The sequence below is a fragment of the Chlamydomonas reinhardtii genome, chromosome 9 (genome assembly GCF_000002595.2).
Source record: "Chlamydomonas reinhardtii strain CC-503 cw92 mt+ chromosome 9, whole genome shotgun sequence".
Lineage (NCBI taxonomy): Eukaryota > Viridiplantae > Chlorophyta > Chlorophyceae > Chlamydomonadales > Chlamydomonadaceae > Chlamydomonas > Chlamydomonas reinhardtii.
Genome location: NC_057012.1, coordinates 5,593,970 through 5,621,412, shown reverse-complemented (window position 1 = coordinate 5,621,412; position 27,443 = coordinate 5,593,970). Strand labels below are relative to the sequence as shown.

The 27,443-nt window shown below is 65.1% G+C and overlaps 3 protein-coding genes across 3 annotated transcripts; all 3 read left to right on the top strand.

Moving 5' to 3' along the window:
• CHLRE_09g400960v5 (uncharacterized protein) lies at positions 1-5,789 on the top strand. The gene is made up of 11 exons (XM_043066008.1): positions 1-1,036; positions 1,264-1,351; positions 1,775-1,879; positions 2,202-2,257; positions 2,480-2,617; positions 2,928-3,072; positions 3,436-3,622; positions 4,187-4,263; positions 4,539-4,618; positions 4,870-4,954; positions 5,284-5,789. The coding sequence occupies exons 1-11, from the start codon at positions 303-305 to the stop codon at positions 5,374-5,376; spliced, it is 1,788 nt and encodes a 595-aa protein (XP_042921388.1). The 5' UTR covers positions 1-302; the 3' UTR covers positions 5,377-5,789.
• A 61-nt stretch (positions 5,790-5,850) lies between these two features.
• On the top strand, positions 5,851-14,866 carry CHLRE_09g400923v5 (uncharacterized protein). The gene is made up of 21 exons (XM_043066007.1): positions 5,851-6,050; positions 6,531-6,615; positions 6,797-6,844; positions 7,102-7,565; positions 7,919-8,014; positions 8,283-8,742; positions 8,996-9,349; positions 9,484-9,539; positions 9,713-9,803; positions 9,972-10,027; positions 10,240-10,451; positions 10,704-10,851; positions 11,011-11,085; positions 11,373-11,484; positions 11,685-11,761; positions 12,017-12,083; positions 12,305-12,411; positions 12,628-12,693; positions 12,905-12,994; positions 13,670-13,755; positions 13,958-14,866. The coding sequence occupies exons 2-21, from the start codon at positions 6,579-6,581 to the stop codon at positions 14,373-14,375; spliced, it is 3,120 nt and encodes a 1,039-aa protein (XP_042921387.1). The 5' UTR covers positions 5,851-6,050; positions 6,531-6,578; the 3' UTR covers positions 14,376-14,866.
• Positions 14,867-14,920: 54 nt separating this feature from the next.
• On the top strand, positions 14,921-25,516 carry CHLRE_09g400886v5 (uncharacterized protein). Its single transcript, XM_043066005.1, has 19 exons — positions 14,921-15,207; positions 15,279-15,421; positions 15,556-15,766; positions 15,953-17,124; positions 17,392-17,986; positions 18,085-18,720; positions 18,886-19,305; positions 19,546-19,915; positions 20,272-20,966; positions 21,598-21,764; positions 22,078-22,255; positions 22,595-22,885; positions 23,182-23,302; positions 23,501-23,709; positions 23,961-24,033; positions 24,227-24,330; positions 24,530-24,848; positions 25,041-25,091; positions 25,213-25,516. The coding sequence occupies exons 1-19, from the start codon at positions 15,037-15,039 to the stop codon at positions 25,359-25,361; spliced, it is 6,075 nt and encodes a 2,024-aa protein (XP_042921386.1). The 5' UTR covers positions 14,921-15,036; the 3' UTR covers positions 25,362-25,516.
• The last annotated feature ends 1,927 nt before the right edge of the window (positions 25,517-27,443 follow it).

Sequence of the window (27,443 nt, the reverse complement as noted above, 5' to 3'; positions counted from 1 at the left end):
GTTTATGGCAGCACAATTAACACAAGTACACTCATAACGTTGACGTAGCTCTCTGAGCAGGGCTCTTGCCCGAGGCAAAAACAACTAGAACCAGAAACACCGCAATGCCAGCCCTCTGAGCATGCTAGCAATGATGGTTCGGACATTGCAAGTCATATAAAGCGTTCGGAGTAGAACGACAGGTGGAGCCTCGCAACACCGATCGCCTCGAGGCGACACGAGCGCAGCTGCGCGGCGAACGCTTTGGACTTGTACATCACACAGCAGCAGCTTTGGCGTCGCGCTCAGTCTCTGCCGCTCACATGGCCAGCGAAGCCTCGCGTGCCGCCCAGCGCCACGGCGCCCTGCTGCGGCCCCGCCGGCTTCGGCGACGCCAAGCGTTCGCCGGCCTCGCACTCAGCGCTGCCCTGGCCGTAGCGCTCCTGGCCTCCCAACACGCGCCCCTCGCACATGCGCTCGTGGCGCCGCAGCGGACCGCCCCCGGCGCCGGCGCCGCTGCCTCCAAGGGCGCCGCCAGGGGCCGCCCGCGCACCTTCGCCGACCACACGCTGTCGCTGCCCAACTGGTGCAGCGCAGGGCCTTATGCGGAGGAGGACGTGCCGCTGTACACGGCCATGAGCCGCACCAGCCCAGCCTACAAGCTCTACCACAACGCCTTCTGGCACGCGCACAAGTGGTACGCGCTGGTGCCGCCCGCGGCCATGCTCAAGCCCGGCGAGGCGCCCGGCGCCGAGGGCGCCAAAGCGACGGAGTCTGGAGCAACAGCAGCAGCAACAGCAGCAGGAGTGGAAGCAGCAGGAGCAGGAACAGCAGCGGCGTCGAATGGCACTGGCCAGAATGCGGATGAGTATGGGTTGGAGGAGGGACTGTCGGTCAACTGCGCGCTGATCCGGCTGCCGATAGCCAACGCAACGGCCTTCACGGACGGGCTGCGTGCCGGGTTTTTGCCTGGCACCACCCTTCTGGTGGACTTCCCCTTCCCCGCCTTCCCCGACAACTTGGGCCACTGGCTGGAGATCATGACGCCCACCTTCAGGTACGGTAATGGCGCAATCAATCCGTAGAAGCAGTTTTTTTAGGAATCTGGAATCACGATTCGCTACCTTGAGATGGTGCAAAGGCCGTCTGTGGTATTATGCTCCTTGCTTAGGTTTCGCAGCGTGCGGACTGTGGGTTGTGCACCTCGTGTGTGTGTGCGCGTATGTGTGAGTGTGTGTGTGTGGATGTGAAGAGCCGCCCCACCTCGCGGCCCGCCTCGCACAGTGTGCTGGCCAACGGCTCGTGGCGGTCTGACGCGCGCGGCACCCGGGGCCGCTTCGTGGACCGCATCTTGCTGCCCAACCTGAGGAAGGTGCGGAGCAGGGGGGAAACGCAGCTGGCGGGATGAGGAGAAGGGAGGTTGGGCGGAGGAGGAGGCTGAAGAAGTAAGGGGGCGGTAGAGGCTGGGGAGGTGGGGGCGACTGCAGGATGCTCTCGGGCAGTGGGGCTCCCAGCAAGTCATTGAGAGGGGCGGGGTGGATGGAGAGATAGGTTTGCGGAGGAGGCGGGGAATGGGCACGGGGCTCCAGGCATGATAATGAGAGGACGGGGCTGGCAGGAGATAAGAGGCGGGAAGAAGGCGAGTTATGGAGGGCGCGGTAGGGTAGTGCGAGAGGCGCTGGATGTCCACTTCTGCAGCCTCTGCCAGCTCTCCAGCCGTATCGCCCGCGCTGCTCCACCCCCTCCCCCCTCGCTGCTTGTTCCTCATCCAAACAACACATGCATCCCCACGCAGGAGATGAACGACTGGTTCAAGGAGCTGTTGGCGTTGGCGGTGGCTCCGGGCGTGCGGCGGGGCGGCTCGCCGGTGCCGCCTATCATCGACCACACAGACCTGGACGTGAGTGGTGCGGTGTGTGGTGCTGTGGAAGCTGCAGGCGACGGTTGGGCGTCATCACATCTGTGTGGACGTGTGCGTTTTTGTGGCGAGTGCGCGGCGTTGTGTTAGGCAGCCCGTGTTTGGGTACGGGGCCAAGGAGCACAGCTCCTGGATGCGGGTGGGGAGGGTTGAAGTGTGGGTGAAGCGTGTTGTGGGCAGGGGAGCGCCCTGTGCAATGGTGATGTGTCAGAGTCGTAGGCCTACCGCTCCACAGTACACCCAATCATACACCGCCGCATCATCCCGCCTAATCTCCACACACACCACACACCACGCACCGCAGGCCTTCCCCAAGCTGTCGTGGCTGGCGTTTGAGAACCTGCTGGTCATACAGGACAGGTGGGGCCGTGGGGCGACAGGTGGGGTGGCAAGCAGTCCGAACGGGGGCACGTCTCAGTGGACCTTGGTGGACCTGATGCACCGCACCCCTTGAATCCTGCCTGTCCCGCAGCCCACTTTCACGCCCCTGCCGCCTCCCCCAACCCCTCCCCCTGCCCGTAATCCTCCATTCTTCCCTCCCCCTGCCCCTCCCCCTTCCTGCTCGCATCCCTGCCTGTGCAGGTACACGCACCCGGAGCGCAAGACCGGCTTCATAGGTGCGGACCACGGCGACCTGTGGCGCTACGACGGCTGCGCGAGATACGTGGACCGGCGCTGGGACGTGGGGTTCGCGGAGCAGGCGCACGCGGCGGAGTTCAGGTGCGGGCCGCGTGTGAAAGGGGCGGGGCCGGGGTGCATGCCCATGGAGGTGGGGGGGGGGGCGCTTGTTTCCACCATCCCATGAATCAGGGGTTGCGTGCAGGGGGTGAGGGATGGGGCCGGAGGCTGGAGGCCGGAGGCTGGAGGCCGGCGGATGAGGCGAGCCGTATCCAAGCCAACTGGAGTACCGTAGTAGCGTGAGGTAGCAGGTGCACGGGGCTGTGGGGACGCGGGACAGTGCGCTGGAACACCCGCCCGACATCCGTGCTTGGCTCTGTTGCCACCTCCCCGCGCCCTCTCCTGCCCACAGGGCCGCCGCCTACAAGCGTGCCGGCCTGCCAGTGCCCGCTGCCTGGACGCCCGGCACGCCGCCGCCGGCCCTGTCTCCCGGCTTCGCGGCCCCCGGGTCGCCGCCGCTGCTGACACTGCTCATGGCGCATGAGGACTACCCCGCGGTGAGGCGGGGAGAGGGGGGGGGCGGGTCGTTCTCACCGTTCCATTCAGTACCGGTAAGAAGCAAGCGAGTGGAGAGGGGTGAAAGGACCAGGGTACGGAGGGGAGCAAGGGCCGCCATTGAGCGGTGGCGTGTGTCCTTTTCAGCACACTCACATCGCCCTGGCGCCCTCCCACCCCTTCTCGCCCAAGCTCCTCTGCCAACCCACTTTACCCCACCTCTACTCCATCCATCCACCCCAATTCCATCCATCCACCCCTCACCACACGCCCCACACCACCACCGCACCCTAAGCACCCTAAGCACTCACCCACCCAACCCGGGCCCCGCCCCGCCCCAACTGCCGTGCCCACCGCCCCTGCAGCTGGTCAACTGGCGCGAGGTGCAGTCGCTGCTGCGGCGCCTGGCCCCCGCACACGGCCTGGTGGAGCACACGGTCACGCTGTCCACGGACGCGCCCTTCGCCAGCCACCTGGACACCTTTGCGCGCAGTGCGGTGGTGGTGGGGCGGCACGGACCGCTGCTGGCCACCTCGGCCCTGCTGCCGCCCGGTGAGGGAGGAGCGGAGGAAGAGGGGGCGGGAGATGGGGGCTGTAGGTATCGGCCCAAACCCAAGGCAGAACAGCGAGGGGGCGAGGGGGTTAACTTTGAACCTATCCCGTAAGGAAACAGTCGGTGGGAGGGGGGAGCGGTAGAGGGCGGGGGAGGGGGCGGCGAAGGGGGGCAATGTGTTCGTTGTTCTCAGTACTAACCCGGCGAGAGAGGGGGGTTAGCCCATAGAGGACGGATTGAATACACAGCAGTTTGAAGGTGGGCGTGGCATTATTGGCAGGAGGGCATGGTAGGGGATGCAAGAGGCAGGGAGGGGCAAGGCCGGACGGAAATTGCATGGGGCGGCCGAGTGTGGAGTGCTTGCGAGCGGGGCGCAGACCCTGAGTAGGTGGGGGTTTTGTTGGGGGTCGTTGCCGAGTGGGTTGCTTGTCCCGGGGACTGACGCGCTGCATGAGAGGCAGGGGTGCGTTGCCTGTTACGCCCTTGCTGGGCCCTTGGCACCTCAGCCCGTCCGACCCCGGCCGCCCGGTTCTCTGGCCGCTCCTGCCTCCCGCCTTCTCCAGGTGCCGCGGTGTTTGAGCTGCTGCCGTACAAGTGGGAGTGGCTGGGCATCTCCAAGCTCTACTACAACATCACGCGGGTGAGAGGGCGGCACAGCAGGCCGACGCGGCTGAGGAGGGGAGCGCTTTGCGGCAACATGTTTTGGGGCTTGGGGGATGTCGCACGGACCACACGCTGAACACCTACGGCCACACACCTGGAATGCATGTTCTACTGGCATACGTTACGGTTTCGCTGTGCAAAAACGCACTGCACCTGCACGTTTTGCTTGCATTGAAATGCAGCACATCTTCACCCTTGCCCACTTCCGCACAAGTACACTCCCATGTGCCCGCCCCCCCCCCAAACACACAGACTGTGGGTGACATCCACCACTTCGCCTGGCGCCCCACGGACCACCTGCTGGCGCACTACGACCACGAGAACTACACGCGGTGAGCGGGAGCGGGATGGGGATCAGGAGCGGGCGGGTTGCTGCTGCTGCTGCTACTGCTTCGTGGGCTGCGTTGCGTCCACTTCAGCCCGTGTGTTCAGTTCGTTGTTTGGATTGCTGAGGTGTGTTTTTCGACTGAAGAGCACGCGCGCTTTCCCGCTGCCCAGCCCGCCGATTCCTGGTCTTGGCTCCCCCGTGTTGCCCCCTGACCCATCGTCCCTCGTGTGGCCGTGCCTCTTCCCACCCCGCCAGCTACGCGCCCTGGACGCCTGAGGAGTGCAGTGCGCGGGAGTGCCTCATGGTGCACGCGCGGGCGGGTCTCACAGCCGATATCACGGTGAGCGAGGAAAAGGGGAGGAGACGGGGCAGGAGAAGGGGCGTTGTGCAAGGTAGGGGATAGGCAACGGCAAGCTTAAACCAACCCAGGGGCGGTCGAGGAGCAGGTACGGTAGTTAGGAACTAGCGCTGCGGACACGGGTTTCAATGCAGGTTGTACGGAGCTTGTGTGCGAGCCTCATGAGGCATGGGCTGCGTCTCTGCCCTCCTTCGGCTCAACATCGTCCCCTCGTCACACACACGCCCCGTCCCCGCCTTCCCGCGTCTCCCCTACCTTCTTAAGCCTTGCAACCGCTCCCCACATTTCCTACCTTCCCTCAAAACCCCCAGGAGCTGGAGGCCCTGCTGGCCGCCAAGCTTCCCGGCGTGGTGGCGGGCGCGCCCATAGAGCAGCTGCAGGCGCCGTGGCCCAAGGCAGTGTAGAGGGCAGGCGGGGCGACAGGGTGTACGGGGTGTGAGGGAGAAGTTGGGAAGCGTGCATGAGAGTACGGATGGTAAGGTTAGGTGCTGCTGATGAGGGGTATGGTGAGAAGAGGCTATCGCCGGGCTGGATGTGTGAGTGGGTTGTGGGTGGCGGGAGAAGGTGGTGGGATTGATTGCGACCGTGATGGTGCAGGCACAATGGGGGATGGTTCCAGTTGACCGGCTGCGCAGGATGTAGGAATATGGCGATGTAGAAGGCTTTGTACATACGCACGGTACATACGTGATGGTGCTTCTTTTACCGCCCGGATGGTTAGGGGGTCACGCGCGCCGGCGATCACACGCCAGTACGGCTGGGTATTGTGCTGGCGGTTGCTGTGCGGCACGCACACCTTGCTAACGTGAATGTGCCACCTTCACCTTATACGTTATTAGCTGCAGTACTGACACCGTTTTGCTTGACACCCTGAACTATTGTTTTCGATGTTCGCGGCACGAACTTGAAACATACATGCTTGGCGCCACCCATACAAAGCATGTTATGAGCATGTTATGCCGTTGTACCAAGTGCATAGGTAGCTGTTTGTGCAAGGAGTAGCCTAGGAGCCTAGGGCAGCCCAGACCTGCCATCCGGCTGAACATTGGGCGAGGAAGCGGCGTACACCGGCATCAAGGTAACATGTAGGCTATATGGCTTTCGGGGAGAGTGGGTGTACACGGCTCGCAAGGAGACGACATGCCGACCGATGAGCTTGCAGCACAGCGGTAGGCCGCGCGAAGCTCTTTGCTCCTCCATGCACAGTCTTCCTGCTTTGGTGCATTATACAATAAACATAAGCTCATGTGGACAATTTGCCTCGCCGCGTCACAGCACACGGGTTCGCCCTAACACAGAACGCAGAACGCGCGCCGCCCCCACCCCGCCTACCGCCCAGGGTCCATGAATGTGCCACTCGCAATGTCAGTGCATGCTTGAGTTCTAGCCATGGCCCATCAGCCGCGTATCCTCGCCCTCCTGCTGAGCCCGGAATCCTCATGCGTGCCTTCAACTGTGTGAACAACAGCCGCGCGCCGCAAGCCGATGCCCCTTGCCCCCCAGCCTTTTAAGGCAGACGTTCTGGCCTGTGATGCTGTCCGAATTGACCGCCCTGAAGGAGCGAACGTCGACCCTCAACGCGGCTGCTCTGTGATCCGGGCGCGACATGGGCTGCGGCAGTAGCAGCGTGCAGCGGCCGCCGGGTGAGCCGCGGAACGCCGCACAGCCGCATCTGTCCCACAGGCCCGCATGCGGGCGTACAGCAGGGATGGGGATAGGAACTCAGCACAACCCCGTAGAGTACTGCCCTGAGCTCTCACAAGTTCTCCTGATTGAACTTGATATCATTTGCAATGTGCGTGTGTGGTGAATCCTCTCCTCCAGAGGCACCCGTTAAGAAGGCGGAGCCACCAAAGCCGGCTGAGGCCCAAGGTCAGTTGTTTGGCGCGCCAGTCAGCACCTCGTGCTGACCTCTTCACCCACCGGGCATGACCTCGACAATGCCTGCCTGCATGGTTAGCGTCGTTCACTGCACCTCCATTGAACACGCCAAGCGCGGTAATGGCGCGGCCTTCCCAGAGAGCTGCTCTTGGCACAACACACTCGCCATCCCAAAGCACCCCTGCGCAGGACACCACTACAAGTATCGGCGTTTGCACCTTCCCTACTTTCTCCCTGATAAACCACAGAGTCCGACTCTACCTCACATGGCGGATCGAAAAAGTCCGGCTCCGCCGCCGCCGCACTCGCGGCAGCGGCCAACGGCGACGCCTCACAGCCGCAGCAGCTGCAGCAACCGCCGGCGCCCTCGCCCTTCGTGCTGCCCCCGCCCGGCTCCAACGGCCCATCCCAGGCCGCCAGCAAAGCTGACGTGGGCGTGCCATCTGAGGCAGCGGACCGCGCAACCGAACTCACCAAGCTCCTAGCCCTGCGCCAAGCGGAGGCGGAGGCCGAGGCGAAAGCCAAAGCGGAGGCGGAAGAGCAGCAGGCGGCGGAGGCGGCAGAGGCGGCGGAGGCTGCAGAGGCTACAAAGGCCAAGCCGGAGGCTGCGAAAGCCCCGAAGAAGGACGCGGGAGACGAGCTGGCCGAGTTGTTTGCCAGCCTCAACACCTTCCCGGACTTCCTCAAGGAAATGATGGCGGCGCCGGTGCAGGTGCGGCCTCCGGGCTTGTGGGCATAGGGCCTTGGGGACTGGGGACACCGCATGCACCTCACGCCCCCGACGGCCACGACCACATAAACGAGACTGAAGGTTACTACTGGCGCGCTCTCTTGCATTTCCGTGACTGGGTGGGCTGTCTAATGATGATGGGAACATAACCCCCCCTCTCCTCCCCGCCCCTCACGCCCTCCCCTCCCTTCCCCTCTCCTCCTGTCCCTCCTTTGCCTCGCAAACGCCAACGCACCCACACTTGCACACACACACACACACACACACACACACACATACACACACACACACACACACACACACACACACACACACGCACACACACACACGCACAGGTCCTGCTGGCGGTGGACGCGGTGGACGCGGCGGCCCTGGCTCGCAGCAGCGGCTGCAGTCCGGAGGAGGCCCTGAAGGCGCTGGACGGACTGGCGGTGAGGCGGAGGGGGAAGGGGAGGAAGGGGCGGGGAAACAGGCAGCCAGGGTTCGTGTCAGGAGGAGGCCATGAGGGCGTTGGGCGGAGTGGTGATGACGCGGAGGGGGCGGGCGGGAAGGGAGCTGGAGGGGGGGGGACAAGCAGGTTCGTGTCAGGGCGGGGGAAGTGAGGAGTACGCCGCCGTGCGGGGCGTCACGGTTTCACTCGCTTGTGACATCCCAACCCGCGCGGTCTCCCCTCGTGTGCGTGCGCCATGGCTGTTGTAGGTGGTGAAGGCGGCTGCAGACGCGCTGGCAACGCCTGAGGAGAAGGCGGCGGAGGAAGCCGCCGCGGCTGCCGCCAGCAGGCCTGCCGCGGATGCCGCAGCGGACGGCGGCAGCGCCGCACCTGAGGGCGCCGAGGCCGGCAAGGCGGAGGGCGCAGCCAATGCCGAAGGCGATGCCGGCGAAGACACTGGCGCCGGCTCCGCCAGCAGCAGCGGAGACGCTGTGGCCGAAACACCCACCTCAGGAGCAGCACCCGCAGCACCCGCAGCACCGGCAGCACCTGCAGCCAAGACGTCAACGTCAGGTGATGCCCCCGGCGGCGCTGCTGCCGCCGGCGGCGAGGCGGCTGCGCCCGCTGCAGGGCTGGTGCCCAGCCCGCAGCAGCTGACGCGGTCGCTGGGCAACCTGTCCAACCTCGTCCAGGACTATCCGGGATTGCGGACAGCCGCCATGGCGCGAGGTGAAGGGCGTGAAAGTGCTGAACCGAACACAGTTGGAAATGTGGCGGGGAGAAACAGAGGGCGGCAGGGCATACGCGGCGAGTGCTGGGGTGGCGCTGAATGACACCGGCGCACGCGACTTGCCCAGATGTGCAGTGACGCTCGCAAACTACGGTACACGCTAAGACTACACCCAAACCTCAGACCTTCAACCGCACTTTTCTTGTAAGCAAGGCATCATAAACGTTGGCGTCGACATGTGCATGCCGACAGGCGCGCCGGCCTGGCTCCTCCGCATCCTGGCGTGCCACACAGAGCGCACCGCCGCCGCCAACGCCGCCCTGGCGCTGGCGGCGCTCGCCGCCGGCCCGCCGCCGCACAAGACCTCCCTCATCGCCACCGGTGTGGTGGACGGCTTGTTGGACGCCATGCGCGGCCGGACGGCGGCGCACGAGGCGGCGGGCGGCGACGCGCCGGGGGTGGCGGTGAACGCGTGCAACGGCATCGCCAACCTGTGCAACGGGCACGGCGCGGGCGCGGCGGCGGTGGTGGCGGCGGGCGGGATTGAGGTGATCCTTGGGCTGTGCGGCGTGGAATGCGCTGCCAACGTGCGCACCAACGCCGCCGGTGAGCTTCATTAGTGGGATGGGGCTTGGGGCAGCGGGGATCGGGATGGGGACGGGGGGCGGGGATAGGGATTGCAAGTACGGTGCGAGCGCCGTCGACTTGTCTACTAATGCTCAATCCGTGTTCGTGGACAGGCATTCTGGTGCAGCTGGGCGGCGCACACGAGTCCTACCGGGCCGCCGTTGTGCAGGTGAGGCCGCGCACGGAGCCGCAGGCAGCCGTGCGGCAAAGGCTGAGTGGAAGCATGGACAGTGTGTGTGTGAGATGTGATCTTCGCCGCGTGTACCGTGTTCACGACCGGTGTCTGTCGTATATTACTCACAAGAAAGCACCCAACGCCAAACGCCATTGCTGAACCTACAGGCGGGTGGTGTGCCGGCGCTGGCGGCGGGCCTGCTGCGTGGCCCCGATGCGCCGGCCTGCAACGCCGTCACCGCCCTGTACAACCTGGCAGGTACGACACACATGTGTGATCACGTGTGTACCGTACCTGCGTACGCCATGGTTACACGTATGAACAAGCAAATGTGTGGAGATGATGCGAGATGTGTTGGTGTTGTGCAAGCGCCAACTAATGAGTCCTCATGCTCGCTGGTGCTGATGCTGGCCGCCTGCAATGCAGTGCTGACCCCGCCCAACCTACGGCCCCTTATGGCGGCGCCGTCGGGGCAGCTGTCGGTGAGTGGGGGAGGTTTGAAAGGGTGTGGTATGCTGTCGTTGCCAAAGGGTACCCCTGGGCTGGAATTTACAACCCTCCCACCCCACAGCGCTCTTTTGCAACTTTGGGTCAGTACCTCTGGACCAGGCAAACGACCCCATCCCATCCCTCTCCAACACAACCGAGCCTTCATTCCCTATACATCCCCATCCTTTGCACGTACCGTACATAGATCGTACGGCAGCTGTTGCTGTGCATGGCCGGCCGCGACGGCACCGGCGCCGGAGACGAGTCCGTGGCGGCCTCCTCCTCGGCGCGCATCAACGCCTCGGCCCTGCTTCTGGAGCTGTGCAAGGACCCGGCGGCGGCGCCCGGGCTGGCGGCGGCGGAGGCCGAGGGCGGGCTGGGCGTGCCGGCGGCGCTGGCGGCGCTGGCGGCCGGCAGGTGCGTGGCAGGGCGTGTTCGTGCGAGCTCGTTGACTTTGTGCGTGTTTCCTGGCAGCGTGCGCACGCCGCGCTGTTCCACACCCCACGCCTGGTGTCGCGGCCTCCTCCGGTCCTTATGCTCCCACGACGCACGCGCACGTGCCGCTTGTCGGCTTTGCGCAGCATTCTCAGGCCACATAAAACCAACCCGTCGTCCCCTCTGCCCCACCTGCCACGCGATGCTGTCCCGCTGCGCCCGCCGCCGCCACAGGCTGCCGCCGCCTCCTCCCGGCTCCTCGCCTTCTGCGGGCGACACGCTGTCTGCGGGCGTGGAGCTGCTGTACCCGGTGCCGGCGGTGGTGCGCGGCAATGCGCTGCTGAGCCTGCTGGCGCTGGCGCGCATGGGGCCGGCCATGCAGGTGCGTGCGTGCGTGCGCGACCGACTGACTGACTGACTGACTAAGGGCGGCTGAGGGGGTACTGGTGGTGGGGGTGGTGGGGTTGGGGGTGGTTTCACCGCTTACAGCAGGAGGCATCCTTACTGCTGCCCTCCCCCGTCTGCCTGCACGTTCCTGCAGTTGGAGCTGGGCCGCTGCGGCGCGCTGGGCACACTGCTGGAGCTGATTGCGCCGGGCCAGGACCCAGCCATGCAGGTGCGCGTGTGCGTGTGCGTGTGCGTGTGCGTGTGCGTGTGCGTGTGCGTGTGCGTGTGAAGTTGTGAGCCCCTCACCCCATCTCACTTCGCAAACTCCCCCTCCCCCACTTCTTAATTAATCATGAATGTAACCCTCCCCACGCCATTCTTGAATTATCATGAATGTAATCCCCCCCACTCCCTTCCTCCACCCCCACACACCCCTCCACGCCCACACGCCTACGCACCCTAACGCCCTCACCCCTTACCCCCACACCCCCACCTCTGCCTGTGCTCCCGCGACAGGTCAACTCGGCCAACGCGCTGTGCTCCCTGGCCGCCGCCAACCCCGACATCCACTCCGCCCTGGTGGAGGCCAGATGCGTGCCGCTCATGGCCGGACTGCTGCTGCAGGGAGGTGGGTGGGTGCGCCGAGGCCCGGGTCCGGGGTCTAGGCAGTGGTTGTGGCGTGTTCGCATGTTCTAGACGGGGTCGTCGGTTGGTGATACATGTCACTTAACCTTCCCCAGACACGCACTCGACGTTGCCTGATGTCTCAGGCATGGTGTCGACGACCCTGCCCCCCCTTGTCCCCGCTGTCCTGACGCGCACACACAGGCGACATGGCCCGCGCCAACGTGTGTGCGGTGTTCGTGACCATGATGCGCGATGCCCAGGCGCGGCAGCAGCTGCAGGTGGGGGGTTGCAAAGACTGGCACAGAGAAGGGGGGCGGGATGCTGATGGCGTGGCGTGACGCGGCGTGGCGGGGCGTGCCGAGGTTTGACCCGTGGGCGTGTGTGAGGGCGAGGGGAGAGGCGGTGCAGCGGACGGAGGGCCGGTGATGGAGGCTTGCGATGTCAATGCCCGGGTCGGACTGGGGGATCGGGTACGGAGCCTGAGCATGACACGCTGCCTTTCTTGACACACCTCCTCGTGGGCCCGCTTGCAGGAGTGCGGCGGCCTGTCTGGGCTGGTGCGGCTGACTGCGGCGGTGATGGATGAGCGCAAGGCGTCAGGTGAGCGGGTGGAGAGCGAGCCGACCGCGGCCGAGTGTTGGTGTCGAACTGGTATCGGTCGTAATGGCGGTGGAGGAGGAGGAGGTGGTGGCGGTGCGCTGCGCTACCATGCTCCCCCCTGTCCCCTGGACCTCCTGGGACCCCGAAACTCCGGGACCCCGGACCGTTTTCACGCGTGAACGGCGCACAACCCGCACCGCCCACTGCATCTGACGACGCAGGTGTGGTGGGCGCGCTGGCGACCGACCCGGCGGGTCTGCTGTGCAACTGCGTGGGCGCGCTGGCGGAGGCGTGCAAGCACCCGGAGCTGAGGAGGGGCATCATGCAGGTGCCTTACGGCGGGGGGGGGGGGGGCGTACAATGTGTCGGCGTGCGTTACCGCTGCTGCCTTGGCGCTGCGTGTGCCGCTGGCTCCGTGACGACGCCCCCACGTGTGCATGTGCTGGCCCGCAAACCCCAGCCTACCTGGCCCCTGTCACTGGCTCCCTGTGCTGACCGACCTGCATTTCCCTGCTCATGCCCCCCCTCCCGCCTGCTGCTGCAGCTGGAGTTTGGCGAGAGCCTGCGTACACTGCTGCAGTGTGTGGTGGACGGACCCGAACCGGCGCAGGTGTGTGTGGTGTAGGTGGGGTTGGAAGTTGTTCTTCGGCGTCTTCTCTGAAGTTGTTGGTGCGCTTTGGCCGCCTCTGTTGAGCGCATCCGGTTACCGATCGCGCCGTCGCCATTCTGCAATGCCCGTGCTGATGTGTACCGTACCCGAACCGGGTTTTATTCCATGCCCCGCGATGCCCCCGTGTTGCGCCCCCCATGTGCCCCCCCAGGTCAACGCCGCGGCGGCGCTGTGCTTCCTGTGCCGTGAGCAGGCGTGTGCGCTTCAGCTGGAGCGCCTGCATGGCCACGAGATCTTGAAGGTGAGCATACCGGCGGGGTCAGGGTCAGGGTCAGGGTCAGGATCATGGGCAGGGGCAGGAGCAGGGGCAGGGGCAGGGGCAGGGGCAAGGGCAGGGGCAAGGGCAGAGGCAGGGGCAGGGGCAGGGGCAGGGGCAGGGGCAGGGGCAGGGGCAGGGGCAGGGGCAGGGGCAGGGGCAGGGGCAGGGGCAGGGGCAGGGGCAGGGGCAGGGGCAGGGGCAGGGGCAGGGGCAGGGGCAGGGGCAGGGGCAGGGGCAGGGGCAGGGGCAGGGGCAGGGGCAGGGGCAGGGGCAGGGGCAGGGGCAGGGGCAGGGGCAGGGGCAGGGGCAGGGGCAGGGGCAGGGGCAGGGGCAGGGGCAGGGGCAGGGGCAGGGCAGGGCAGGGCAGGGCAGGGCAGGGCAGGGCAGGGCAGGGCAGGGCAGGGCAGGGCAGGGCAGGGCAGGGCAGGGCAGGGCAGGGCAGGGGCAGGGGCAGGGGCAGGGGCAGGGGCAGGGGCAGGGGCAGGGGCAGGGCAGGGCAGGGCAGGCGTGTCGATGTACTCCCGACCAGCGGGCGGTGCCCTACGCCGGGCACTCCAGTCTCGGACCCAGTTTAGGACCCGCGGCTGTTCCCTTTCCCTCCCCTCCACTGTCGGACCTGCAACCACGTGCTATCCATCACCCCGCTCGCCCATGCAGGAGATCGTGGGGCCAGAGGACCCTGACGGGGAGGCGCCCGTGCTGCCGGGAGGGCCTTCCCGTCGCCTACGACACAACGCCCGCAGGTGGGGATCACCCTCGCATTCCTTCGCCACTTTGTTTGAACCATACTTCACATGTGGTAGCTGTGAATAAACGTCAAGCGCGCCTATTAGACGTCACTCCAATCTTACAAGCAGTGGCAGCTTGCATCCTCCTGCTGGTTCTTAAGACTGTGGCCACCTGGTGTAGGCATTCCTTGACCAATCGACCTGACATCCCACACAGGGCCCTGGCGCGAATGGAGGACCAGATATCAACCGCTGACGACACAGCCAAGGCAGCAGCCGACCGCCGCGCTGCCGCCGTGGCGGCCGCGCGCGCCGCCGCCGCAGCTGAGGCCGCCGCCGCAGCTGCCGCCGCCGGCGAATCGGAGCCGGTGGCGCCCGCGCCGCCGCGGTCGGGCTGGCAGGGGGATGCGGCGGATTTGGATCCCACCATTGGACTGCAACCGCTTCCCGGGGCAGCAGCGGCGGGTGCTGGAGCTGGCGCTGGTGCTGGTGATGGCACGTCGCAGGCGGCTGCAGCAGCGCCCGTTGCGGGTGCAGATGCGGGTGTGAATGTGGATGTGCAGCATCAGGACGAAGAGGGCGAGGACGAGATTGCCACGGTCATCAGTCCGCCGCAGCCGCTGTCGTCGTACTGATGTGTCGCGGGGTTGTGATACGGTAGTGCCAGATCCTGTGTTCGGTCGTATTTCATGTTTTCTGTGCGCATATATACCGGAGAGTCTGCCAATTCACAGATGATCATAAGTTTGACGCCTTGCCATGCCTCGCCCTAGCATGCCATTGTCTTTCATGGTAGGTGGCGCCGTGATACGGTGCGGTGGTGGGGACTCACACACAGACTGCGTTGTTGGGTGCCGAGGACGACGAGAAACCCGTCCGGACGTTGCGCTGCAGATCCTCCTTTCAGGCTGTACCCGCAGTGGCACTTTGGTGGGGCGGTCTCGACTGATAGATCCGTGCCTGTCGGGTTCGCACTGGCGTTTCAGTTACGCTGCGGTGTGACAGTCAATCGCGCGCCGTCCGTTGCAACAATCATTTGCGCTGCTACCTCGATTTGATTTTGACACTCGCAAGCTGTGATGGAACAGCCAGATGACTTTCAGCTGTTAGTCAGCCCTGCCCATCGCGATCCCACATTATCCTCCTTCAGAACTTCCGGTAGCAGCTCCTCAGAGCAGTTATACTTATTGTACTTAGCAGAGCACACTATAATGCCGACAGTCTCTCAGCCTGCACTACAGAGACGGAGCGACTAATGAGACGCAGAAGCGTGCAGTTTTTTGATAAGCCATAAAAATGCTGCAATGCTTTAGGTGCTTTGCGAAGCCTGGGGCTGACACTGGGGCACCGGATACCCTTGTCGCTGCGCCGGGCCTTGCCCCCAAAAATGACGCCACTCAATCAATTTGCCAGCATCAGAGGCCGCTTGCCAAGCATGTGGACACTATCGCGACTGGCCGAGAGACGGTAGGAATGATGCATAATGCCCCCACACTTCCCAAAGCTTAATGTGTTCCGCATAATGTCAACACCAACAGGGATTGGCCTATGGTCAGGTTACAGCGGAAGCACTGCGACGCGTGACGTACGCTTGCGTCAAGGCCGCGCAGCGACCGCCCGAGGCTCTTCCGCACGCACTTACCGCAGCGATAACAGGCGGACTGGGACTAGTCCTAGCAAGGTGCATGGTGTTGAGTGTTGGGTCATCCAAAACAGGCCGTTTCTTTGCACGTTGGGCTGGTGCTGCTGGTCACAGGCAGGCATTGAGCCAACTCGTCCTAACGGACCGTTATTTGGGCTTTCCTACACTCGCAGGTTATATGTTATTGACGAAGACACAACGAGCAGCAGGCTGGTTCTGCTGGCGTCAGCGCACGGGCACGGCCGCCGCGTCGTCGAAGTATCTGCTGCGATGCCGGGCGTGTCGATGGGCGTCTCCACGGACAACGCGCCCAGGGCGGGACCCGCTCGCTCGCTCTTCACTCCCTCCTACACTACCCTTGTTCAGCAAGCCATGCACGCACAGGTGCTGGGCCTGAGTTACGAACCACGGGGTTACGGACTTGCTCGGGTGACCCGGTTAGTTCGTTGTCATAGCTGTCGGTGGGGCCGACACAGCGGGCCGCTGGCCTGGACGGATGTACGAACGAAACCCCACACGCGCAAACACATCACCAACCTATTTGTGCACACATACACGCAACCCCGGCAGGCCGTCACCACCTTTGCATTTCCTGTGGGGGAACCCGCTGTGCCTGCGGATGCGCCACGCGACTGCGTCGCTGACATGCTCGAGCACGGATGCCACGCCTTCGCCGCTCTGCCGCTGATGCTGCCAGAGGGCATCGGCGGCGCGTGCCCCCCTGGCGGCACTGGTGATGGCGGCGGCGGCGTCACCGATTCTGCCGCTGATGCCGGCAGCTTCGTCACCAGCGGCGGCGGCACCAGTGGCAGCTTTGGGCTAGGCTCCTGGCGTCAGCCGCTAGGGGTGTTGGTGATCGCGTGCGGCCCGCCGCCGCCGCCGCCGTCAGCTGCCAGCCTGACATCCTCCAGCGGTGGCGGTGGCGGCTACACCCATGGCTTTGCAGGTGCTTATGACTTGCTCCGTGACGTGGACACACTGCAGCAGGTGGCGGCGGCGGTGACGCTGACGCTGTCTGCCGCGATGGTGACAAACGCGCGCAGCAGCGGCGGTGGCGGATTTAGTGGTGGCGGTTTCCCCGCCGGCGGCGGCGGCGGCCTTGGCGGCGGCGGTTTCCTGGCGTGGCTGTCTGGCTGCCTGCGGCGCCTGGCCGAGGCTTCCTCGCTGCACGCGCTGGTGTGGGAGCTGGGCGAGGCGCTGGCGGCGCACGTGCGGCAGCGCTTCCTGCTGGACGTAGCAGTCACAGCCGCGCTGCTGCCGGACACAGCTGGCGGCGCAGCCGCCGCCACAAGTGCGCGCGGCGCTCGTAGTGCCTACCTGCTCACAGCGGAGATGCCCGCGCCGGCGGCGGCGTCGGGGCCGGCGGTGGCGGCGGCGAGGCGTCAGCTGCAACCGCCATCGCTGATGCACTCGGGTGCCTACAACAGAGACCGCTCGGCTGGGGTTTGCGACCTGTCGGGTTATCATGGCGGCACGATGGCGCTTGAAGGCATGGCGGCGGGCAGCCGAGGCGGTGGTGTGCCCTCGGCCGGCGCCCCCCGGATTGCTGCGCTGGGAACGCAACAGCTGCAGCAACAGCAGCAGCCGCACGCGCCGCCGGCGATAGCGACGGTGACGGGCGGTGTGGCGGCGCCGGTGGCAGTGGCGGGGACCGGGCCGTTGCGATGCGAGAGCCCCACGCTGCGTGCGGGCGGCGGCAGCAGCCCGGACAAGTATGCCTCTGCAGTTGCTGCTGGGCCGAGGTGCGTACGTGTGGAGCGAGCAGGTTAACCAGACGCGTTTGCTCGCGTGCAATCAACGTGGTGGTGGCGCGGCATGTATTGATATCTATCTGCTTGGCGGTACCGTACCGTACTGTTCTTGTTGTGAGCTGCCCATCCCAGCAGGACGGGGCCTATCTGGCAAGGTGGAATTCATTTATGGTCGTGTGCCCTGTTGTCGCCTTACTTTGTAGCCCTGCCGTAATAACTCCATGAAACTTACACACATTCACCTCGAAATAAACGCAGGAGCTCGGGCTTTCCACGTTCCCTTCACCCCAAGATGCCACCGCGCTCGTCCTCGCTGCTCGCGCTGGACCATTATCACAACCAGCACCTGCAGCAACGCGGCTCTGCGCTTAGCCTCATGCCAGGCGCCGGCGGGGCTGACGCCGGCAGTGCCACAGCTGTGTCTCCCGCGGCCGTGCCTGCTCTCACCGCCTTGACAGCCTCTAACAGCACGGCTGTTATCCCCGGCGGCACCGGAGGCAGCCACGGCCGCAACGGCATTGTGCGGGCGCTCGTTGCCGCCGCAGGCGGCGCCAGCGTCACCGCTAGCAGCAGTGCTCCTGTGCCGCCTCAGCAGCCGCAGCAGCAGCCGCAGCCGCCGCAGCAGCAACTGCTGGTGGTGCAGCGGCACGGCAGCAGCCGCGTCATTGCGCTCTCGCGCCCCACCACTGCTGACGGGAGCTCCTACCAGCAGGTCGCGCCGTCACCCGTGCGCCGCGCCGGCAGCAGCGCGCTCGCCGGCGGCGGCGGCATGGCCGGCAGCAGCGCCGCCGCTGCCATGGGCGCATACCTGGCAGAGGGGCTGCTACTGCCGCCTGCGTCCGCCACGGCATCGGCTGTAGCACCCATGCTGCGTAGCTGCTGCCGGAAAGCTATGTCGCCGCCGCCGCCAGCGCGGCGCATACGCCGCTGCTTCCCTCGCTCCATGCCAAGCCATTCGACCTGGCACACACGCTCTTTGAGGCCATGCTCGCGCCCATGGCGGCCTCCGCCGCCAATGCCGCCACCGCCACCAACGGCGGCGCCGGCGCTGGCAGGTCTACCTTCACGTCTGCGTCCGCCACAGCAGCCTTGGCGGCCCTGACATCGCCGACGGCCTCAGCGGCCGCGCCCGCGGCGGCGGCGGCTGGGCCGGCCGCGGCGCAAGGCAGGGCCGGCCGCGGCGCGGGTGCCGGTACTTATGGTGGTGGCGTGCTGCTGGGCGCGGCGGTGGCAGACTGTGCGCGGTGGATGCAAGGTGCGGAGCGGCCATCGCGGGATCTTTACATGCTCCTTTCAGCAGCGGCGGCGGCGACGGCGACCGGCGGCGGTGCTGCTGCTGGTGGTGGCGGCGGCAGTGGCAGCGTGGGCGATGGGCTGGCAGCAGGCATCCGCTCACTGGCGCTGCTGGGTATTGTGCCCGGTGCTGGCGGCGGTGCTGCTGGCGGCGGCGGCAATGGCGGTGGGGCTGGCGGCGGCAATGTTGGCGGCGGCGGGCCTGTGCTGGGTCTGTACCTGGCGTTTGGCTCGCAGCTGCCGCCGCGGCTGTTGGAGGCGGTGCAGGCCAGCTGCGCCAGCCTTGTGAGAGAGGTGAGGGTGACGTGCGGTGGAGAGCTAGCGGCGGGGAACAAGGGGCGGCGGTTCCCGTCCACTTAAGTGTCAGATGTTCGCGCGCGTGTCCCAAGTGTGCAACTTCTTAGTTGGTATATCCTCAGTTACAAAAATTACAATATCAACTAACTTGCGCGCTCACAGGCATTGTACGAAACGCTTTGTCGCAAGCTAGCTCCCGGCGGGCAGCTCGGCGAGGAGCTCGCCACATTGCGCGCGGGCGTCCCCGGCGACTATGGCGTGTGCAGCGTCGTGATGCACACCACGTTGCCCGCCTCGGCTACAGCCTCCGGCGCTGTGGGCGCCGCCACGTTCTCGACTGCGGGCGCGCGGCCCTGCTCCTCAGCCTGCAACACCGCCGTCGACTTAAGCGTCTGCCTTGCGGGCGCGGCGGCGGGTGCAGCGGGCGGCGGCGGCGGCGTGCCGCTGCCGCCCATGCTTTCAATGCAGGCCCTGGCGGCGGCGGTGCCGGGCGGCGGCGGCCTGAGCAGCGGCCTGACGGCGGAGGGCCTGCCGCGAGCCCGACTGGGGCGCACGACTACGAACGCGTCGAGCTTGTGTCACGTAAGTAGAAGTGGGATCACCGCCAGGGAGTGCGCGGCGGCGCCAAAGCGAGCCTGCGCGTGCCTGCCCGCGTGCCGGGGCTGATGAGGAAGAAATGTTCACAAGCGGCCGCGCTTGGAATGCACACCTGCTGTGCTGCCGCGGCCATTGCCTGGTTTTCTGTTGAGTAATACTTTATTTCAGGCAGCCCGCCCGTAATTGATTGTTCTCGCTCGCTAACGCGCTTTTGATTGCCCGCAGTTGGACACGTACCCGGATGTGGTGGGCGGCACCAGCACCAGTGGCTACTTCACTGAGGAGGTGGCGGCTGCGGGTACAGGCGGCGGCGGCGTCACGCAGACCTGCCCGGGCCTCACCTCACCCGGAACTCGGGAGAACCTGCGCGGCGCCGCCAGCGGCAGTGTGGGTCTCGGTGCCCACGGTCTCGCCCAAGGCCTCGCTGCCTCATCACACCAGCTAAAGCCCGTGTCCGCGGCCGCTATGGGCAACGGCAGCAATGCCCTTAGGGCCACAAGTGGCAAGGCGGCGGCGGTGGCGGTCACGACGACGACGACCGGGACGTTTGAAGTGCGAGGGATAATGACCACCGCCGACATGCCGGTTGAGGCAGGTGTGTGTGTGTGTGTGTGTGTGTGTGTGTGTGTGTGTGTGTGTGTGTGTGTGTGTGTGTGTGTGTGTGTGTGTGTGTGTGTGTGTGTGTGTGTGTGTGTGTGTGTGTGTGTGTGTGTGTGTGTGTGTGTGTGTGTGTGTGTGTGTGTGTGTGTGTGTGTGTCGATAGACACGCACCAAGCTTCGACATATACTGTGTTGCATTCCTTATGTCATGTGTCTGTTCATTCGTTGCAAACCAATCAACTCCGCACGCAATCGAGCCAATGTGTCCATGCACGCGCTCCCGCCCTGACGCGCTCTTGCTTATGGCATACATGCCTACCTCGTGCACAACCCTCCATCTACCGCCCTCAGGCCGCCTGCTGCAAGCAGACAGCGCTCCCTGCAACGCCTTCGTGCTGCCGCCGCCAACGCATGCGGCGTTGTCCGCCCTGCACCTGCACCAACTGCCCGCAGCAGCTGCTGCGGGTGGCGGCTCAGCAGGCTCAGCAGGCGCAGCAGCAGCAGCAGCAGCAGGCAGCGCAGGCGCTCGGCCGCCCCGCGCCAAGAGCGGCATGCACCAGCCCTTCAGCATTTTCACAACCTCGCCGCGAAAGCAAGCGCAGCAACACCTGAAACAGCAGCAACAGCAGCAACAGCAACAACAGCAGCAGCTGCAGCTTTCGGCTCAGCGCAACCGCGGGCGTGCCTTGAGCCTGCTGTCCCCCTTCCCCGCCGCCCCCACGGCGGCTACAGCCGCTACTGCCGGCAGCGCTGCCACTACGCCCCGAACCACCGGCGGCGGCCTCTGCCGCGGCCTCACCTCGCCTCTATCGCTGCCCCTGAGCCCGATGGCTGGCGACGGCAGCGGCCGGCCGCTTTCTGACGAGCTGGGCGCAATGGCGGTGGCTGTTGCAGCTGGCGGTGGCGGCGCCGGTGGCGGCGGCTGGGTCAGCAGCAGCGGCTACTGCCTGTCGCCGCGGCATGCTACTGCCGCGGGCTATGAGGCCACCGCCGCCACCACCACCATTGAGACAGGCGCTATGACTGCTGTGCTCTCCGTGTACCGGGTACGTGCATAAGGTCCATGCGTGTGTGCATGTGACGAGGTGTCCGTGTCCGTGTCCGTGTCCGTGTCCGTGTCCGTGTCCGTGTCCGTGTCCGTGTCCGTGTCCGTGTCCGTGTCCGTGTCCGTGTCCGTGTCCGTGTCCGTGTCCGTGTCCGTGTCCGTGTCCGTGTCCGTGTCCGTGTCCGTGTCCGTGTCCGTGTCCGTGTCCGTGTCCGTGTCCGTGTCCGTGTCCGTGTCCGTGTCCGTGTCCGTGTCCGTGTGTGTGTGTGTGTGTGTGTGTGTGTGTTAAAGAGCACAAGGAAAACAAAGCGTGTGTGTGTGTGTGTGTGTGAGCACGAGGAAAACAAAGCGCAAAGACAGTGCGTGTGCGTGTGTGTGTGTGTGTGTGTGTGTGTGTGTGTGTGTGTGTGTGTGTGTGTGTGTGTGTGTGTGTGTGTGTAAACACACGGTGCGTGTGCAAATGCGCGCGCGCGTGCCTGGGGAACCTCCTGCACTCGCTCTGCTGCGTGCCGCCGTATGTGGCAGCTGCCGACTCCTGTGGGGATTGCCTGCTCTTTGCCTTGCCTCCCTTTCACACACCGACTAAAGCGCCCGTTTCCGTGTGTATGTGCCGCCTGCTGCCGTACATCCAGGCGATTCCTGCCCAGGGCTCCATGGCTCCCCACATGGGGCTGCTGGTGGAGGCGTTGGTGTCCACCCTGCGGGACACCGCCACAGCCGCCGCCTCCGCCTCCGCAAACACCGCCGCCGCCATCAACGCGGCCGCGCAGGGAACAGAGTGTGGATCCGATAGCGGCAGGTGTGTGTGTGTGGTGTGTGGTGTGTGTGTATGTGTTGCACACACGTGCGCCCGTCGGCTGCCTTCCGCACTGCTGCGTCTTGCCGTACATATATATGGTGCCGTGCGTTGCACATCTTCTTCGCGTGGCATTTGTGATTGTGTGGCGGACGTATGCGTGCAAAAGGGAGCACAAAAGATGATTCCAACACCGCGTGTGAGAGCGCGGCGGCGTGCGGCGTGCGGCGTGCGATGCACGATGACCCCGACTCACCGACCAGCAGCGCCACCGACCCACACACGCACTACGCTTCCATCATTTGGATCCATGCAGGGGTGACATGACCGCCGCCGCCACCGCCAGCGCCAGCGCGGCTGCTGCTGCATCGGCTGCTGCGGCGGCAGCAGGTACGGACGACCTTGAGGATCTCCAGCTGTACGACATCCTGGGGGAGGGCGCCGGCGGCGTGGTGCTGCAGGGGCTGCTTGGGGCCAACATGGTGGCTGTCAAGGTGCGTGTGTGTATGTGTGCGTGTGCGCGTGTGTCTGCGTTGCTCTTGGTGTGCCGCCCCGCATTCCTTTTGTTTCATGTGTTATTTTGTCGGGTCCCACACTGCTGCCGTTGCGTCCGTCGCGAACGAACGCGGAGCTGACGGCCTGCCTGCGGTCTCTGGGCTCACCTGCACTCCACTGCTGCACTGGGCTCACCTGCACTCCACTGCTGCACTGGGCTCACCAGCACTCCACTGCTGCATTGGGCTCACCTGCACTCCACTGCATTGGGCTCACCAGCACTCCACTGCATTGGGCTCACCTGCACTCCACTCGCTCTACTGAACTGCTGCCCACAGCTTATGGAGGTGCCAGGGGCGGAGGAAGACGCTGCGGCAACCGCTGCCAGCACAGCAGCTGGCAGTGGTGACGGCAACGGCGCCAGCCCTCAAACGGGCGGCGCAAGCCCAGCAGGCGCGGATGCAGGCACAGGCGCCAAGCAGGATGCAGGGGACGAGGTGGAGGCGGAGGAGGCGGCGGCGCGGCGGCAGCGGCTGCAGGCGCAGCGGCTGGCGGCGCAGCGCAACATGCTGCGCAATGCGATGGAGCTGGCGGTGTTGCAGACGGTGTCGCATGTCAATATTGTGCAGGTGGGAGGGAGGAGGGGCGTGTGCGATCCGGCCACCATGTACCATGGAGGGTAACGGTGGCGGTCGCGGCAAGCAGCAGCGTGCATTAGACAATCAACCAACCCCGTGACCTGACGTAGTTGCACGGTGTGCCCTGCTGCCTGACGCACGCAGCTGGCCCTGCCACAGCTTGCGCCTCTTCTCCCTCCTTTGCTACTCCCCAATCCCTCCCTCCCTGCGTCCCTGCCTCCCTGCACCCCTTCCTCACTGCACCCCTCCGTCCCTGCGCCCCTCCCTCCCTTTCCCTATCTATCCAGTGTCACGCCGTGTACAACAATGTACGGCTCGCCCGCACCCCCGCCTATGCCGGCATCCCCGCCAGCTGCTACCTGCGGCGCAGCTATGTTGGGGATCCAACGAAGAGTCCTGACGGCGGCGGTAAGCAGAGCCCCCTACCTGCAAGGACACGTGGCTAGCTTGCATCCACGTTAGTTGGACGAACACCGCACATGCATGCACCCGTTGTATCGTGCACGTCTACGTCCGTACCACGCGTACCTCTTTGTTACATTGGTGTTAATTGTTGCGGTGGTTGAAATGATCCTCTGCTGCTGGATGTTGCTGCTGCCGCAGCAGGCGGCTCGCCCCTGTGTACGGCGGTGGTTACGGAGCTGTGCGACCGCGGCAGCCTCATGGACGCACTGGCTGCCAGGAGCTTCCCACGCCTGCTGCGCCCGCCAGGTGGCGGCGGCGTCAGCGGAGCAGGAGAGCAGCAGCTCGGCAGCACGTCGGGCTGGCAGCAGCAGCAGCAGCAGCTGCAGCAGCCGCGGCTGTATGACATGCACGTGAGTACCGTAGTGGTCGAGTGACTATCGTACTGTACGGTTGGTTGGTTGAGTTGGCCGCGTTGATGTTTACATGTACGAACAATAGCCATGCAGTGCTTTGGGAGGGGAGGCTGTGCGAATGCCCTAGATGTGGTCAACGCCGATGTGCAATCATTGCAGCTATTGTAGCTGACAACTGCTTTGCATCACGTACACCTTACACACACACACACACACACACATACACACACACACACACGCACACACAGGGCGTGTATCTTACACTGTTGGAGATCGCGCTGGCTCTGCGCCACCTGCACTCGCGCCGACTGGTGCACAGGGGTGAGTAGCGCCGCCGGAGGTAGGCCCACAGCTCACAAACAAGCCCCACCATTATACAGTATATACAGACACTATAGCTCAATCGCGGCGGTGCCATTATTTGTACCATCTGGCTCACACCCGCTCGTCCGCACGCCCACATCCACACCCACTTCTACGCCCTCCCGCCTGCCCCCGTTCCTCCCTCCCTCAGACGTGAAGCCCGCCAACATCCTGCTCAAGTCCAGTCCCGGCGACCCACGCGGCTGGACCTGCAAGCTGGCGGACTTTGGATTCGCGCTCGTGCTGGACCAGCAGGTGTGTGTGGGGCTGCTGGGGGCTTGCTTGCATGGGGGCTGAGACGCGTGCGTGTGCCATAGGTCACGTACGGGGCAGGGGACATGGCGTGTCAGTGGCATGTGCGTGGGTGGGGGCATACATGCATCCAGGTCTGTTCGGCGCCAAACATCCTTGCAACCCCCCTCCCCCCTCCACACACCCGCCCCTCCACACACAGACTAACCTCGACACAATGGACGAGCTGTTGAGCTCCTGTCCCAATGCAGCAGCAGCCTTTGCCAGCGAGCCCTCCTTGGCGGCGGTGGCAGCGCACCGCGGCAGCAGCGGCGGCAGAGTGGCAGAGGACGGAGTCATGAACACTGGCGAGTGGATGGCGGCGTGTGGAGCCACTGCCAGGCCGGCGGCGGGCGGCGCCGCCGCCAGCAGCGGCGGCGGCATGGTTGGTGGTGGCGGCGGCGGCGGCGTGTGCTACTACACGGTGCAGGACCAGGCTTGCGGTACCGTGACCCACATGGCACCGGAGGCCATGCGAAAGAGTAAGTTGGATCGTCCCGCGCGGGGGCCATGGATGCACACAATCAACACAATGCAGTGCCCAGTAAGTGAGCACGTGCCGACTGTTCTGGTTCCATGCTTGCGCGCTAGCTTCTGTCGGCCCATACATGGCTTGATGCTGCCTGGGAGCATTGCACTCAATCCCCGCGTCCTCTTCGCCTGTCATGGTGCAGATGCTCGCATCGACGCCTCCGCGGACATTTTCTCCTTTGGCATTATCATGTGTGAGTTTCGTTTTCACCAAGACATGTGTGTGTCAGTGCAGTCCTTGCTTGCTTACTTGCCTGCAGCCCCCGCACTTTCGCAGCAGCTGATTTATTCGTTTGTGTTCTTCGTTCCTTGCAGGGGAGATCGTGTGCGGCCGTGGCAGCCGGCCCTACCCCAGGCTGCAACCCGACGCCATCCCAAGGGCCGTGATGGGCGGGATGCGCCCCGCCTTCACTGATGATGTGCCAACAGCTTACAGGTGTGTGTGTGTGTGTGTGTGTGTGTAACAACGGTTTACAGTTGTTTATCAGATCACGTGATCGTGAATCCGGACAACCCGTAGTTGCTAGTGCCAGGGGCGCATTAGCACCTTGTTTGTCGCGCATTAGCCTGGCAGTACATGTCTCCCAAGCCTACGCGTAGCGTTAGACGTCAGTTTGGCCACAGGAGCCGCACCTCCATCTATTGTGGTTAGACATTGATGTGTGTGTGTGTGTGTGTGTGTGTGTGTGTGTGTGTGTGTGTGTGTGTGTGTGTGTGTGTGTGTGTGTGTGTGTGCGCGTGTGCCAGTAAGGAAACACGGGAAAAATCCCTGCCAGCTAGCTGGAGGGAAGGGGCGTACCCCCCGGGGGAAACACCTTCACAGCTAGCTAGCAAAATAAATATTTTTGTTTTGGTTCTAATACAGTATACACTTATGTATTATAAGGTATTGTACGCGTATGGACAGGTGCCGGCTGCAAAACTGGCTGTAAGGTACCACTAAACCCCCACCCCACCCCCACGCCCCACCCCCACACCACCCCCCACCCCCCCACCCCCACCCCAGCTAGCTGTGCCTCGTGCCTTCGCTTCCAGCCTTGTCGCGCACGTCCCCGGCACTCCTTAGGCCTCCGACCATGCGCCGCTACCTGTGTGCAGCCTGGCGCAGGCGTGGCGGCGGCTGTAGCAGCACCGCTGGCGGCCCTAGCCCATCTCCCCACCCCATCCCCACACCCACCCCACCACACACCCCAGCTAGCTGTGCCTCGTGCCTTTGTTTCCAGCCTTGTCTCGCACGTCCCCGGCACCCCTTAGGCCTCCGACCATGCGCCGCTACCTGTGTGCAGCATGGCGCAGGCGTGGCAGCGGCTGTAGCAGCACCGCCGGCGGCCACCCCCAACCCCATCCCCACACCTCCCCACCCCACCCCCACCCCAGCTAGCTGTGCCTCGTGCCTTTGCTTCCAGCCTTGTCTCGCACGTCCCCGGCACTCCTTAGGCCTCCGACCATGCGGCGCTACCTGTGTGCAGCATGGCGCAGGCGTGGCAGCGGCTGTAGCAGCACCGCCGGCGGCCACCCCCACCCCCACACCACCCCCCACCCCCCCACCCCCACCCCAGCTAGCTGTGCCTCGTGCCTTCGCTTCCAGCCTTGTCTTGCACGTCCCCGGCACTCCTTAGGCCTCCGACCATGCGCCGCTACCTGTGTGCAGCCTGGCGCAGGCGTGGCGGCGGCTGTAGCAGCACCGCTGGCGGCCCTAGCCCATCTCCCCACCCCATCCCCACACCCACCCCACCACACACCCCAGCTAGCTGTGCCTCGTGCCTTTGCTTCCAGCCTTGTCTCGCACGTCCCCGGCACCCCTTAGGCCTCCGACCATGCGCCGCTACCTGTGTGCAGCATGGCGCAGGCGTGGCAGCGGCTGTAGCAGCACCGCCGGCGGCCACCCCCAACCCCATCCCCACACCTCCCCACCCCACCCCCACCCCAGCTAGCTGTGCCTCGTGCCTTCGCTTCCAGCCTTGTCTCGCACGTCCCCGGCACTCCTTAGGCCTCCGACCATGCGCCGCTACCTGTGTGCAGCCTGGCGCAGGCGTGGCGGCGGCTGTAGCAGCACCGCTGGCGGCCCTAGCCCATCTCCCCACCCCATCCCCACACCCACCCCACCACACACCCCAGCTAGCTGTGCCTCGTGCCTTTGCTTCCAGCCGTGTCTCGCAAGTCCCCGGCACCCCTTAGGTCTCAGACCATGCGCCACTACCTGTGTGCAGCATGGCGCAGGCGTGGCAGCGGCTGTAGCAGCACCGCCGGCGGCCACCCCCAACCCCATCCCCACACCTCCCCACCCCACCACACACCCCAGCTAGCTGTGCCTCGTGCCTTTGTTTCCAGCCTTGTCTCGCACGTCCCCGGCACCCCTTAGGCCTCCGACCATGCGCCGCTACCTGTGTGCAGCATGGCGCAGGCGTGGCAGCGGCTGTAGCAGCACCGCCGGCGGCCACCCCCAACCCCATCCCCACACCTCCCCACCCCACCCCCACCCCAGCTAGCTGTGCCTCGTGCGTTTGCTTCCAGCCGTGTCTCGCACGTCCCCGGCACCCCTTAGG